Here is a 15,401-nt window from a genome sequence, read left to right as displayed (position 1 = left end):
ATTAATTATTTTGATGAATGTATTTAGACAAAAAAAATTATTTAATTGTTATTTCTACATATACAATAGCATAATAATTAATATACGAAGAATTTATATTTATATTATCATAATGAATCATTATAAATATTTATAAAAACTTAATTTTCACTCAAAAATTATTAATAGTTAACTTAAAAATAAATTATGAAAATCATAAAATTTTGTATTTATAAATTGTAAATATCTGAGTTATGTTGATCAAGATGTACTGAATTAACGTGAGGCAACAGTTTCCTGTTGTTAAATATGTTATTTCTAGCCTGGCAGATATCATTTTCATGTTTCGACGATTTTTCATGTTATTTTACTCATTTATTTATCCAATTAAATTAATTAGTCATAACTTAATTTATTAGTTCTATTAAACATCATATGAAGCTTATATTTAATAAAATAATATATGATTTTAAAAATAATTCGTTGCTATAATACTGCATATTTTAGGTTACTAACTATCATAGATCTTTTGATTTGTCGGTAATATTCTACTTTGAACTCATTAGTGGGATTATTGAAAATTTTATTACTAAAGAAACCTATTGATTTAAGTATAAGCTCAGTTTTCAATAAGTATATATGTGTTCCTTATGAATCGTCCATTTTCTTAAATTATTCATCAACTAAATTTCATAATTTCTACGGCATTCAAAACAAAAACAGTTATGTATTCTCGTGTTCAAATTTTCACAGAATTATGATATATTGGTTTGAAAGCTTATGTATAGATGTATATAAATATATATATTAGACTGTTTCAAGTTAAGGAACTAAGTTTTTTTTTTAAAGGACATTGAAAAATCGGAAAGGTATCTTGAAACATGGCGCCTGTTTAAATTTGAGCTCTTAATATTGATATTAAGAGGTGGCTGTTTATAATTCTCGATTTTTCTTTTAGTAACTGGGTGAAAAATTTATAACTTCCGAACAAATGAAGATGCAGAAAATTTCACGTAAAAGGTTTTGTAGCAAATTTCCTGATCTTCAAAAAAAGGTCTTATTTAAAACTTTCCCAAATTCAATCATATCGAAGATATTTGTATCTGAAATCATACTGCCTGAAAATAATGATATTTCTCTATTTTAAATATTACAAAATTTTTCATCACTTTAAAATTTATATTATCAATCTTCGAAGCTTACGTTGATGAAAATATGGAACGAAATAATTCTTATCAACTAAAAAAGATTAGATATTCTTTTTATTTAATAATGTTCTCTTGATAATATCTTTCTATCCATGATCAACATCGATTTAATCGATTGTTTTTTTTTAATAATTAAAAAAAATTTTTATTAAAAAAAAACTATTTTTTTTTTTCCTTCTAAAATTCACTATAAAGAGCTGGACAATATCGAGTTCGAAACTGTAGTATAATTTGTTATGCCTGGATAACAAATGTAATTTTTACAGTTTCAGAGTCGCAGCGCTTTACTATTATTCGGAATTGTAATAAATATACAGGTATAAGTTCAGTTTTTCAACTGCTTTTTTTTTCGTGTAAAAGTAGAATAATTAAATTAAAAAAAAAAAGTACATTTTTGCTTTAAACATTGATTTTAAATAAATATTTTAAACTTTAATTTGACAAATTTATAGTAGAAATTGGTAGGGATGTGATATAAAGTAATTACAAGTTTAAAATCTTATTTATAGTCATTAATTATAAATCGAAGTCTCCATTGACGATTAATTTTCAAAAAAATAATAATTAAGAACGTTCTTGCTGATTATAAATAAGATTCAGAAAACAAGATTCTAAAACAGGTAAATGCAAATGTCATATTAACGATCCAGTTCAACTACATCCGCTTTCATTGACTGCATTGCAACGATGATGTCACTCTCTTAAAATGAATCAGTGAAAAGTGTTGCAAATCAGTGAATATTCATTGCATAAATAGTCCCAAGTATACCACTTATTCAATCAGTGGTATACTTGGGACTGTTTGTGCAGTGAATATTCACCGATTTGCAGCATTTTTCACTGATTCATTTCAAGAGAGCACAAATTATCGTAATCCAGCATCGAAACTTAAATTTTTAGTGTCAATACCGCTAGTCGAAAGAACCTAATTTCGGTTCAATGCCGCGAATGAATATTTGTGAACGCGTAAATTGTGAATGCCTTCAGTCAGCGGGCAGAAATATATGTTTGGTTTCTTGGAAACAAACAATTCATGACTCTGCCCGTTGATTGAAGGCTTCACTGTTAAAAAATTTGTTTGAATTTTCAAAACATTGTATATAACGCAATAAACACATACATTTGTGCTTGGAATTTCATTGCTAATTTCACATAGAATTTAAAATTCACGTTTTTGAAGTTTCAAATAAACACTTTGGATTTTTAAATAAGTCTTTTTGAATTTTCAAATACTTTCTTTTTAATTTTCAAATAAATGTATTTGAAAATCTGAAGCGTTTATTTGAAAATTCAAAAGCGTGTATTTTATATTCTATACGATCGTTACAATGAAATTTCAAACACAATTGTATTTGTTTATTGCGTTATATACAATGTTTTAAAAATTCAAACAATTATTTTAACAGTATATGGTTACATGGAAATTAACGACTATTAGGTATATAAAGTAATAAAATGTTTATTGATAAAACTTCAAAATTTGGAAATTGTCATCAACTCCTTATAAACAACATTATCCTTTTTATTTTATTTACTATTGTTATAATATAATATAATACAGCGGGTAGTTATTTTTTTTTTTAAGCGTTTAAAAAAGTAGAAATTAAATAGATATTTTAAAGTTAAATCACATTTTAATATTTAAATCACTATAAAACTACTATGTTTATTAGCATTATGCTATATTATCACATTTAATACTGTATCATTTTATCAGTTATCGTTTATCATACCGTCAATGATGTTCAGTTCAGTCACAAGTTTTATTTACTTTATATTATTGAGCAAATAAAAACTTAACAATAATAAAGTCTGATGTACATTGCTCACATTACTCACATATATAATAAATTTCAATATATACACAATCCTTGATTACTGAACGTGCAGCACGTCATGCGCAGAAATTTCATATACAAGCATTTGAATTTTCAAATAAGTACTATGAAATTTCAAATGGAATTATTTAAATTAAATATGTCTTAGAATTTTCAATACATGCTTTGAAAATTTAAAAAACAAGTATAAATTTTAAGTACGTTTATTAAAATTCATATTTTTTTTCTTAATTTTAAATACCAGCTTGATTATTAAATTTGAAGCTTTTTTTATTGAAAATACAATTCAAATATCTAGTTATGAAAATTCAATTTCTTTTGTATTCTAATTTTCAAATTATTTTTAACAGTGTTTCGCAATTTAAACTTTGGTACTTGTCATTTGATTAATAGTAATTTTAGACCTTTAATTTGATTTACGTAAATGACAGCTCTGACTTTGTAATTAAGTTATAAAAATAAGTGTGAATAATGATAGCATTAGTAGTTTCTGCTTAGTTATAAATTGCAAATTACAATTTACGCTCAAACTAATAGTTGATCACACCATTGGTCATATATTTACTTGTTTCTAACTGGCTACTGACATTCAACCTTTAAATTCCAATCCAGGCAATGAAAGCGGATGTACAGTTGGATGCTAGATCGTTAATATGACATTTGCACTTACCTGTTTTAGAATCTTAATTGTAATCAGCGAGCTCGTTCTTAATTATTATTTTTTTTTAAATTAATCGTCAATGGAGACTTTAATTTATGATTAATGACTATAAATGAAATTTGAAACTTATGATTACTTTATACTACATCCCTTCCAGTTTCTACTGTAAACTTTTCAAATTAAAGTTTTGAAATTTATTAAAAATCGATGTTTGGAGCAAAAATGTACTTTTTTTTTTTTTTTAATTTAATTATTCTGCTTTACTTTACTTATTATATTTTGAAACAGTTAGAGAACAACAAAAAAAAATCAAATTAAAAACAATTGCGAAAATTGGGATTAAAGAAAATTAATAAATAATAGAAATTAAAACTATAAATAATTACATGATAACTGTAAATTATTAAATATTAAAAAAAATTGTGACAATTACACAAAATTTTAAAAATGCAATAATTTATTTTTGATATATACAATATACAAATATGTTACAAAAGAGAACAAATTAAATTAGTAATTACAATTTTTAAATTACGACTTACGAACTACGAACTTATTAGAAATAACTTATGTATTGAAAAGTGATTTTTGAATCCGAATAAGAATTAATTTTTTTTATTTTACAATGAATTGACTTCTTTTATGTGGAATAACTTGAAAAAATATATATAAATAGTTATAAAATTATAAGAAAGTAAAAATACCACTTAATCGATTTAATTACACACTTATAAGATAGATCATAAACTTAATGTCATATACATTAGGGTGATCCAAAAAATAACAAACTTTTTTTTTTTTCTTCCAAACCGGTTCAAAAGTTTCATTTAGATAAAAAAAGACGCCTGTGAAAATTAGAGCTCTTAATATTAACATTAAGAGGTTCCTCATCGCACTTTTCTATTTTCCATAAGAATAACATGGGAAAAATTTTTTTTACGTCTTCTGATTTTTATAAGTAGCTAACGATGCGTCATAGGAATAATTGGCAGGCATATTTTTGTAGGGAATTGAATGCTCTACAAAAAAAGATTCCTATCATTTTTTGAGGAATCTATTTGTTCAAAAGTTATTTGAGGTTGAAGTCGAATTCATATTAAATTTTGAGATTTTCTACTTTTCCGGCGAAACTATCAGACTTATTACAAAATATCATCAGACCTTTTTTGTAGACAATTTTATTCCCTAAAAGTTATTTCGAATAAAGTTTTTTCGAATTCCGCATTGTTTTCTAGTTATTTTCATTTTAATTTTATGCTCATAAAAAAATAGTCTTCTGATCGATTTTAAGAGCTTGACATTAAAATGAAAATAACTAGAAAACAATGCGGAATTCGAAATATATAAATACATAATATATATATATTACAGAAGAATGAACTAAATAATTAATTTACATTCTACATTATTATTAATTATACTTATCAACACTACACGCGTAAAAATGTTTCATTTTAATGAGTTACTAATTCAACTCATGATAACTACTGATTTGATACAATCTTAATAATATTAATTAAAAACAATTCTATAAATTTTTCATTGTAATTTTTTCAAATCTTTGTTAGTTAGAAATTTAAAAATATCCCTCGTAAAAAAACTTGGGAGTTGGATTTCATCGAAAATTTCATTGGTTGAACAAATAGCATTGAATAACAATTTTTCTCGTTTTAATGCTTTTTGCAAACGATAACTTATCATTCCACCGTACAGTGGAAAAAGAGATTGAAGGTCCAAATCTGAAATAGTACTATCACTAACGTAGCTTAAACTTACAGCTAATTTGTGCTCACATTTATTACACAAAACATTATAAATTGTAACATTACTCGTACCAACATATGTTATCTTCATTTTTTCAATTTCGCTTAAACACTGGTCGCGTAATTCACCGAATTTTTTCTTATGTACGACTGCTAAATTTTGTTCATTGACATAAAAGTTCGCCGCACTGAGTTTTGCAATATGTTCGGTGATTGTGTCATTAACTTTTTGTGAATGAATTACTTTTAAAGTAAATGCTGTTTCACCATCAACGTTTTTTAAATTAATATCAACACCAGCATTAAGAAGTTGTCTTATGATATTATCGTCTTTCGCGAAAACTGCGTAATGAAGCGCTGAATTTTTATGCACTGTCACTATATTTATATCAACGACACAATCATTTAAGATCAATTCTACTGCTTCCGAGTTTCGGATATCGACAGCTAAATGTAGAGGACTTGCTTGTAAGTTACCAGGAACACTTAGACTGTTAACATCTGCACCGTATGTCAGAAGAAGCTTTATAATGGGTAACTTTTCTTTATTAATTGCACAGATTAGTGGTGTTCCACAAATATGAGTATTAAGATTCGGATCAGCATTACCTTTTAAAAGTAGCTCTACCATTTCTTCTTTACTTTGATCAACAGCGATTTGTAATGGTGTTTTGGCAATACACAATTTACACTGATTCAAGATCGAACTCGCATCGTCATCTCGTCTCAATAAAAACTCAGGAATTTCTTCGTCATTTTGATCAATTGCGTACCTGAAGCGGGTCAAATTCTTACAGAGGTGCCCAAGTAATCGAGTATTAACGTCTGCTCCATAGTTTATTAGACTTTCAGTTATAGCCAGATACTCCATTATAACAGCAGTATGAAGAGCTGTACCCCAATATTGACTTTGTGAATTTACATCAGCTTTCTTGCGGAGCAGATAATCCACCAATTTTTTATCATTATTGAAAGTTGCTATATGAAGCAGCGTTAATCCACCCATGACTGGAAACACTGTATTAATATCTTCGATGACTTCTCGATCAATTAAGTTGTAAACATATTCGTAGGTAAAAGTGAAACGATTTAATTCCATTGTAAAAAACTTGATTCTGTTAATAATTGTCGATTTATAACCAATGAACTTTTGACTTAACGAACTTTAGCACTTTACTGTTAGAGTCATTGTTTTCTTTGTAATAATTTAAAGTTAAGTTATAAACAACCGCTGATTTTGAGTTTGTAATTTTAATACAAGAATAACTATGTGACTGATCGTCTCAAGACCAATAACGATTTTAAATGTCAATGTCTATGGTACTTTCTATGGTACCCCTACTCTTAAATATTTCTCGTCATAATTTGGGGAAGAAGAGACAAACTGGTCATATACTTAAGGAAATACTAAGTTCTTGGGGATTTAAATAACGAAATGGTTGGGGGGGGGGGGGGGGGGGTAGGCCCCTTAAGTGGTTCTCACTTGTTATGCTCCAAAAATAAAAATTTTAATTTGGGTCAAAATTTCGTGCTCAATTACTTTAACGTTTTATATAAGAATACATAAGGCACGCAGTATTTATTTTTATATCTCTAAAATTATTTATCCCAATAACAACTTCATCAAAAAAAATTTTTTTTAAAGCAGAATGTTAGTCAAAAAAACAGTAATTACTTAATTAAAATATATTTAAAATAAAAATAAATAAAATTAATATTATCTCTAAAGATAATGGAAATTGCAAGTCTGAATTAAAATTATCTCTGAAGATCATTCTAATTTGCGAATTCAATTGTAGCATTGATATTTATTGTAAAAGCATAATATTTTCACTGCGATATAAACTTCAAATTTTTTTTTTCATATGAAAATTGGAGTATTTTTCTAAAGTTGTATTGATGACAAAGGGTATAATTTTGCATTTAAATAAAATGTATAAAGAAAATTCGATCTCTCCCATCAAAATCCATGACAAAATAATAAAAATTGTTTAAATTAATATTTACGGCATAAAATTTTTTACGTAAAGAAAAAACAATACTGAAGATTGAGATGCAATTACTTAGGAATCAAAAATATTCTATGATAAAAAAATATATATGTTTTATCAAAATAATTTTTTGTCTAATAATTGATCGTAAAGCATAAAAAATGACACAAAATAATACGTTTTCGATTTAATTTTACTACTATGTTTTACTTTTGAGTTTTACATGATGCAGAATAATCATTATCCCGGTAATTTAAATTCATGATAATAAATTTGAGTAAAAAAAGTCATGAATTATGAGAGTTAGATAAACAATAAAATTAGTTTAGTTTCTCAGTACTGAAATTTTTATAAATACTACAAAAAAAATCATACAATAAATCATTATAATTAAAAGTCAATTTGTTTTCTTGGCAATAAGAAATTAGAACATCCTCGATTTTCAAATAAATTCATATTATTATTGTCTTTAAAGAAAATAATAATTATTTAAAATTATTTGTAACAAACGAAAAAATCCGTGAATCTTTTATCTTTTATATGCGTTCAAATCTTCGCTTATCATCAAATATCATAATAACTGATTTTAATTTATAAATCTTAAAAATTAATGTTGTATAAAATCATCGAAAAAAAAAAAATAATTAAATAAATGTTTGTTTATTTTAATTTCACATAAAATACTTTAACTAAAAAAAAGTGATATGGCGTAACATAGAAGTTCAACTTCAAGATTATTTTCATGCTTGAGAAAAAAAATAAAACAATTCAAATTTAAGTTTAGAAAATGTTTCTGTTTAGACGATTTAAAAGTAAACACTAATGAGATACGTGAGTGACGTCAATAATGCTTCGGGCAAAGTTTTCTTATCTACAGTAGAGCTGAGTCAGGTTAAAATATATCTAACGTCACTCATTGGAGCTCAGGTAGAAATTTAACAGTAGAATTGTTTGCAGAAAACATTCTTGCTTTCAACATGAATCAACGTAGTGACAGTAATATACAATAGATATACTCTAGGGTGGCCCAAAAAAACCGGCTATTTTTTTTTTTGAGTCTGTCATGAAAATTTGTTGGTTTATGATGTTTTAAGAGGCCACTCCAAAAATCAGCTCGATGAAAAATTTTCTAGAGGTCGCTCACGAATTTTGAAAATATCAAAAATCATCGAAATTCCGATTTTTTGTTCTAAATTTCTTCTTTCTCGTGGCAGCTATAGTTTATATTTATGAAATTATGACTGCGCTGAAAATATCAGCCCAAAATTAAAATATTTAAACGTCGCTCAAGAATTTTGAATATTAACTGATGATATGTAACTAATACTTTGAATTAGTTTTTGTATTTTTTTATAACTCAATTATTGTCATTTCACTTAAATATAACTTTTGCACAACCGAAAATATACAGGACAGTCTTAAACAATAAAATTGGAAAGTTTTGAATAAGTAACAAAAACCTAAAAATTGAATTAAAAAATAAAAAAGTATGTAAATAATTTATTATTTCTATTTCTCGGGTTGTATTTTTATCCATTGTGATACAAATTGATGGTGAAAAAATTGAGAAGCTTTATTATTAATATTCAAGGGTCGCTCGAAAACATCCAAGAGACAGTACTCGGAAACATTCAAAATTGTTGAGCGACGTTTAAATATTTTAATTTTGGGCTGAAATTTTCAGCGCAGTCATAATTTCATAACTATTTTTAAAAATCCAAAGTTTCAGTAGAAAAATGTTAATAACTTTTCTTTTATGTCAAAAACTATTAAAATAGTATGTTGTACAACTAGTACGGTAAGTTGTCGATTGCCCAAGAGAGCAAATTTGATCGCACGAACGAAGTGAGACTTGCAATTTCCCACACAAAAAAATATATATGTGACAAATATGGGGCATTCCACGCCAAATCGACCACTTTTGACCCCGACCCCTTTCGATTTGGCTGAAAATTTTTTTTCCTTTTCTACCCTATTGAAATCATTTTTCAGGAAATTTTCAAATTTTTTTATCCAGCCCAAAAAAAGTTACGAGTTTTTTAAAAATAAGGCATTTATTTTTTTAAATAGTTATAGCTTCTTCAAAAATTGACTAATAAACTATGGAGCAGACGTTAATACTCGATTACTTGGGCCTTCTTGTCAGAATTTGACCCGCTTCAGGTACGCAGTTAATCAAAATGATGAAGAAATTCCTGAGTTTTTATTGAAACGAGATGACGATGCGAGTTCGAACTCGAATCCGTGTAAATTGTGTAATGCCAAAACTCTAATGCAAATCGCTGTTGATCAAAGTAAAGAAGAAATGGTAGAGCTACTTTTAAAAGGTAATGCTGATCCGAATCCTAATCACCACTAATCTGTGCCATTAATAAAGGAAAGTTACCCATTATAAAGATTCTTCTAGCATACGGTGCAGATGTTAATAGTCTACGTGGTCCTGGTGTTTTACAAGTAAGTCCACTACATTTTGCTGTCCAATGCCTAAACTCGGAAGCAGTAGAATTGATCTTGAATGATTGTGTCGTTGATATAAATATAGTGAACAAGTGTAAAAATTCAGCGCTTCATTACGCAGTTTCCGCGACCGTCAATAATATTATAAGACAACTTCTTAATGCTGGTGTTGATATTAATTTAAAAAACGTTGATGGTACAACAGCATTTACTTTAAAAGTAATTCATTCACAAAAAGTTAACGACACAATTACCGAACATATTGCAAAACTCAGTGCGGCGAACTTTTATGTCAATGAACAAAATTTAGCAGTCGTACATAGGAAAAAATTCGGTGAATTACGCGACCAGTGTTTAAGCGAAATTGAAAAAATGAAGATAACATATGTTGGTACGAGTAATGTTACAATTTATAATGTTTTGTGTAATAAATGTGAGCACAAATTAGCTGTAAGTTTAAGCTACGTTAGTGATAGTACTATTTTAGATTTGGACCTTCAATCTCTTTTTCCACTGTACGGTGGAATGATAAGTTATCGTTTGCAAAAAGCATTAGGACGAAAGAAATTGTTATTCAATGCAATTAGTTTAACTAATGATATTTTCGATGAAATCCAACATCCAAGTACTTTTAAGAGGGATATTTTTAAATTACTAACTAACAAAGATTTGAGAAATTACAACGAAATATTTATAGGAATTTTTTTAATTAATATTATTAAGTTTGTATCACCTCAGTAGTTATCATGAGTTGAGTTACTAATTCATTAAAATGAAACATTTTCATAGGTGTGATAAGTATAATTAATAATGTAATAATTAGTAACGTAAAATTATAATTACTTATCCGGGAAAAAATGTTTTCATAAAATTTTACAAAATTTTAGTAAGGTAAAGTACCCAGTAGTTGAACAGGTTTCAAAGTAAAACGTATTTGACCCTACTCTTAATATATAAAGTTGTAATTATTAGTTCAAATTAATGATTTTCATGAAAATCTAAAGAATTTTGAATTGATTGAAGCGCAAAACAACGCAGATAATTGAATATTTATATTTTGACAACGTTTTTAAGATAGACTATGAAAGAAGTAGTAGTTAAACGATCAACTCTGACAAGCCGCAGTAGTTGAACACTCCGGGAGCAGTAGTTGAACTAATAAAATACATGGCAATAGGCACACCAAAATTTTTCAACGTTTTATTGAAATATCAAAAGAATTATAATATATTATTGAATAATATTAAAAATGATACTCTGAATACGTAATATGATGATTTAAAAATGAGAAATATTTGTATATAATTTTTTAATTACATTTTTTATTACTAATTAATTAATTATTATGAACTAAAAACAACACAAGAAATGAACTGTTACCTGAATTTAAAACCATAAATACTTTTATTTATTGATTATAAATATAATTTTTTTATTACAAGGACAGAACAAGAATTTAAACTTTTAGATCTAAATAGTTTCTTGACTAGTTTTTTAAGTTTTTTGTAAAGTTGTTAAGTCGTGAAATTTTATGGGTTTAACAAACTTTATTGTAAATTTTACTAATTGTAACGGATTATTTGTTATTAACAGATAAATGATATTCGCAATTTTCATCTTACCTATATGTTGTGAACTTTCTTTGGTTAGAAAATAATAAAAATTTATTTTGATGAAATAGATACGTTTTCACACGAAATCACTTAAAATTATTACACTAATTGTTGATGAATCACTCATACTTTATTTTCGTATATCTTTTTTAAAAAATAAATAATTAAATTAAATTATTTGTTATTGCACTAGAATAAATTTTACGCTGTTCACCTACTGCTGCTATGAAAATAACATGGAGCCAATACTTGAACACGTGAAGCTATCTCGTTAAAGTTTTGGGTATCGGTTTGAACATATGGAGGTATAGTTAGACGCTAAAATTTAATATAAAAATTTTAGTTTATGTCTTTGCAATAAATATACAGTATTTAGAAAAGACTATTTCATTGGGTGGTATAATTTTTTTTACTTAAAATGATGATATACCGTTTTTTTAACTGATTGTTCGGCTTACGGTATAGTATCTTTTTTATGAAAAAAATAGCATCTATCGGCTATTCTCGACATGTCAACTTTAAAGTTAAAAAATATATAATTTTTTTGAGTTATAATTGAAAAAACTTACAGTAATCAATTTCTGTATCATTGAATAATTATAACATGCGCATATTACTTATAATATATATACGGGTTTTGTATAACAACAATTCTAAAAGTCTGTTCAACTACTGGTCCCATTTTTAGAAGTGTTCAAGTACTGGGTACTTTACCTTACTAACATTTTATAAAATTTTATAAAATTTTATATTGAAAATGGCCTGGTAAATTTTTATCAAATTTCGTGAAGTTTTATAAAATTTTATAAAAATTTATAAAATTTTATGAAAATTTCATAAAATTTTACCAGTCCATTTTCAGTATAAAGTTTTATAAAATTTTCTATAATTTTATAAAGTTTTATAAAATGATTTTTAACTTCTCGTTAAGAAAATTGTAAATTTTCAAAAATTCGGGGTTATTGGTTTCGGTCCGATTTACGAAAATCGAATTTTCATCAGATGTCGACGTTTTGAGGTCCTAGAAAGTTATTCTGACTAATTTCAAGATGATGTCCGAGTGTACGTATGTACGTACGTACGTATGTAAATACCTGTATCTTTTGAACGGATGAACCGATTTTGAGCTGTAAGGTGTCATTCGACGCGGCTTGTCAATATCTTGAAGCTGTGAGAAATTGAGCTTGATCGGTAGGGCTCGTTCAGAGATATTCCAAAAATAAAATTTTTCAAAAGTTTTTTTTTTGGATAACTTTTAATGTGCTCGATGGATTCTTTTAGAAACGAACGGCATACAAAACGATTTTCGAGCTCGAAGTACTCGAAAATGTAATCACGATAAAGTTTTCGAGCTCAAAGAGCTCGAAAACAGCGGGAAGTTTTAGGGCTGGCCCGCAGAGTCAACCGATAGACAGATTTTTTTTCCGGGATGGGTCACCCATCCAATTAATGTCCAACGTCGATGCTGCTTAACTTTTCTTATTGAAGAGTCGTAGTTTGCTCCGCTCGTCTATTGGTCACTTGTAGCTTAGAAAAATTCGTGACTGTATCGATGATTACTCATGAATTCTTATCAGCCATATTTCATAGTATTAATTCATAATTATATATAAAAAAAAGATTTGAATAATTCAACTATCGATTGTTTAATGGACATAGAATTTTAAAATTAATTAAATTTATTGATCTTTAATGATTTATATTTTTGAATTAATGGCAAAACCTTTGAACTTTTCCTTGAGTAACGACGATTTAATTTGAATTGCTAGTTGACAAAATAAAAGTTTAAAAACATTAAATTTAAAATTATCACATTATGTAATATATATATAAATATGTAAGAGAAAGGAGTGGTGAGGGTAGGCAAAACGAGGTACTTAGAAAATTTTATAAAAAAAAATTTTTTTTTTTCAAATCTATTATAACTATCCCAAAATTACTTTTGTAAATATAATCGAGCATTATTTTGAATTTTTTTCGTTAAACTTTTTCAAGAATCGAGTGCTAGTCGAAAAATGTTAAAGACTTTTGTATTATGATAAAAACTATTAAAAACTTTTTTATCTTCCTTTGCATCCAATAATTGTGTAAAATATAATTTTTCATAATGTCAATAACTTACAAAAAATTTTAATAAAATCAAACTTATTCAATATTCAGAATTTTTTTTTTTTTTCTACATATTTCTGGGGGTACCCTGTATACATTTAGGTAATCAATTATATTTTTTATAATATACTTTTCATATTTGTTTATCACCATATTTTGTCTGCAAAAATGAAATTTTTTTTTCTCACCTCCGGGCGGAAAGCGTCAACTTTCGTCCCGCGGTGCAAAACGAAGTTGCCGCCTCCGTCGAGGAGAAATAGTATATTACACACCTAGGGAAGTAAAGTAAGAAATGTCTCAGATCACATGTAATTGTTGGCCGAGGCGAAGCCGAGGTTAACAAACATGTGATCTGAGGCTTTCTTATTTACTTCTCGAGGAGTGTATACTATTTTTCTCCTCGACGGAGGCGGAAAGCGGCAACTTCGTTTTGCACAGCGGGACGAAAGTTGACGCTTTCCGCCCGGAGGTGAGAAAAATAGTATACACTCCTCGGGAAGTAAATAAGAAAGCCTCAGATCACATGTCATTTAAATGACGCGCTTTTTCGGCTTTCGTGCTTTAATAATTTTTATCACAGCAACTATTCGTCGTAGTGACTTCGTTCAGAATTCATTTTGTTCGTTATTAAATCTCAAAAATAATGATCCTAGTTTGTCTCGATAACTTCTCAATAGTTTATGAAATATTTCATTTACATCTAATTTTTGTATTAAAAAAAAAATGATCACCCTCCAAATTTATGTCAACTTTTTTCCTTTTTAGGTAGATTTTTCTAAAATCTAACTATTGTATTTGTCTTCATGGTCGATTCTTCAAGGAATTTTGTCACAACCTATCATAATTAGTTGAGTAGGGTTCAAAAATACCATCCGTTAAAAAATTTATATATGTATGTATATATATATATATATATATATATATATATATATATATATATATATATATGGGATATAACGCAGTTTTGAGGACACGATTACGCCTACAATTCTTATCAGATCTTAATGAAATTTTTCACACTTATTCTATGGGTGATTATCACGGTTAAGTTCGATGATGGGCAAACTCGGTTGATTAGTTTAGAAGTTATGGCTTTTTGAAATTTCCATGATTTTTTTAAAAAATCAATTTTTTTCCACATTCAAGTTCATATAATTTTGAAACTAATACTCATAGACAATTTCCGTAAAAAGTCTCTGAAAGCTTGTCTAATAAGCTTTAATTTATGACCTTAGACTTTATATTTCGACCATTTCATCCTATAATTTGATGACCTTGAAAATTTTAATGGAATCAAAAAATGTTGAAAATATGGGTTTCATTCCACATAACTTATGAATTTTCCATTATAATCCGGTTTCGTCAGTTGTATTTTATTGTGCACAAAATAACCTGTAAATTTCACTGCTATTTTATATTTTAAAAGTATTTCTTTTATTACTTATGATGTATCAAATGTACCTCTACTCCCTATGATTATCACTGGTCTTGTCATTACGACAGCACCTACAGTTCTTATCGGATCTCAATGAAATTTTCCACACTTATTCTATAGGCGATTATCTTGATCAAGTTTAAAGATGGGCTAAATCGTTCGAAAAGTTTTGAAGTTATGGCTGTTTAAAATTTTCACGATTTTTCGAAAAAATCAGTTTTTGTCCACTTTTAAAGTTTATATAATTTTAAAACTGAAACTCATAGATAATTTCTGTAAAAAGTATTCCAAATTTTGACTAATAAGCTTTAATTTATGACCTTAACCTTTATGTTTCGAGTATTTCT

The 15,401-nt window shown here is 27.1% G+C and overlaps 1 protein-coding gene across 1 annotated transcript; it reads left to right on the top strand.

The window, feature by feature from the left end:
* Nucleotides 1–9,542: 9,542 nt before the first annotated feature.
* LOC130673930 (putative ankyrin repeat protein RF_0381) lies at nt 9,543–11,498 on the top strand. The gene is made up of 4 exons (XM_057479145.1): nt 9,543–9,553; nt 9,604–9,767; nt 9,848–10,522; nt 11,491–11,498. Exons 1-4 carry the CDS (start codon nt 9,543–9,545, stop codon nt 11,496–11,498), a joined length of 858 nt encoding a protein of 285 aa, XP_057335128.1.
* Nucleotides 11,499–15,401: the final 3,903 nt, after the last annotated feature.

Source organism: Microplitis mediator, chromosome 8 (assembly GCF_029852145.1).
Source record: "Microplitis mediator isolate UGA2020A chromosome 8, iyMicMedi2.1, whole genome shotgun sequence".
NCBI classification, from domain to species: domain Eukaryota; kingdom Metazoa; phylum Arthropoda; class Insecta; order Hymenoptera; family Braconidae; genus Microplitis; species Microplitis mediator.
This window is presented reverse-complemented; position numbering and strand designations above follow the sequence as displayed.

Bases quoted from the DNA above. Each gene is read 5' to 3' on its own strand.
- LOC130673930 (XM_057479145.1), top strand. The intron at 9,768-9,847 runs GTAATGCTGATC...AGATTCTTCTAG, and splicing joins GGTAGAGCTACTTTTAAAAG to CATACGGTGCAGATGTTAAT.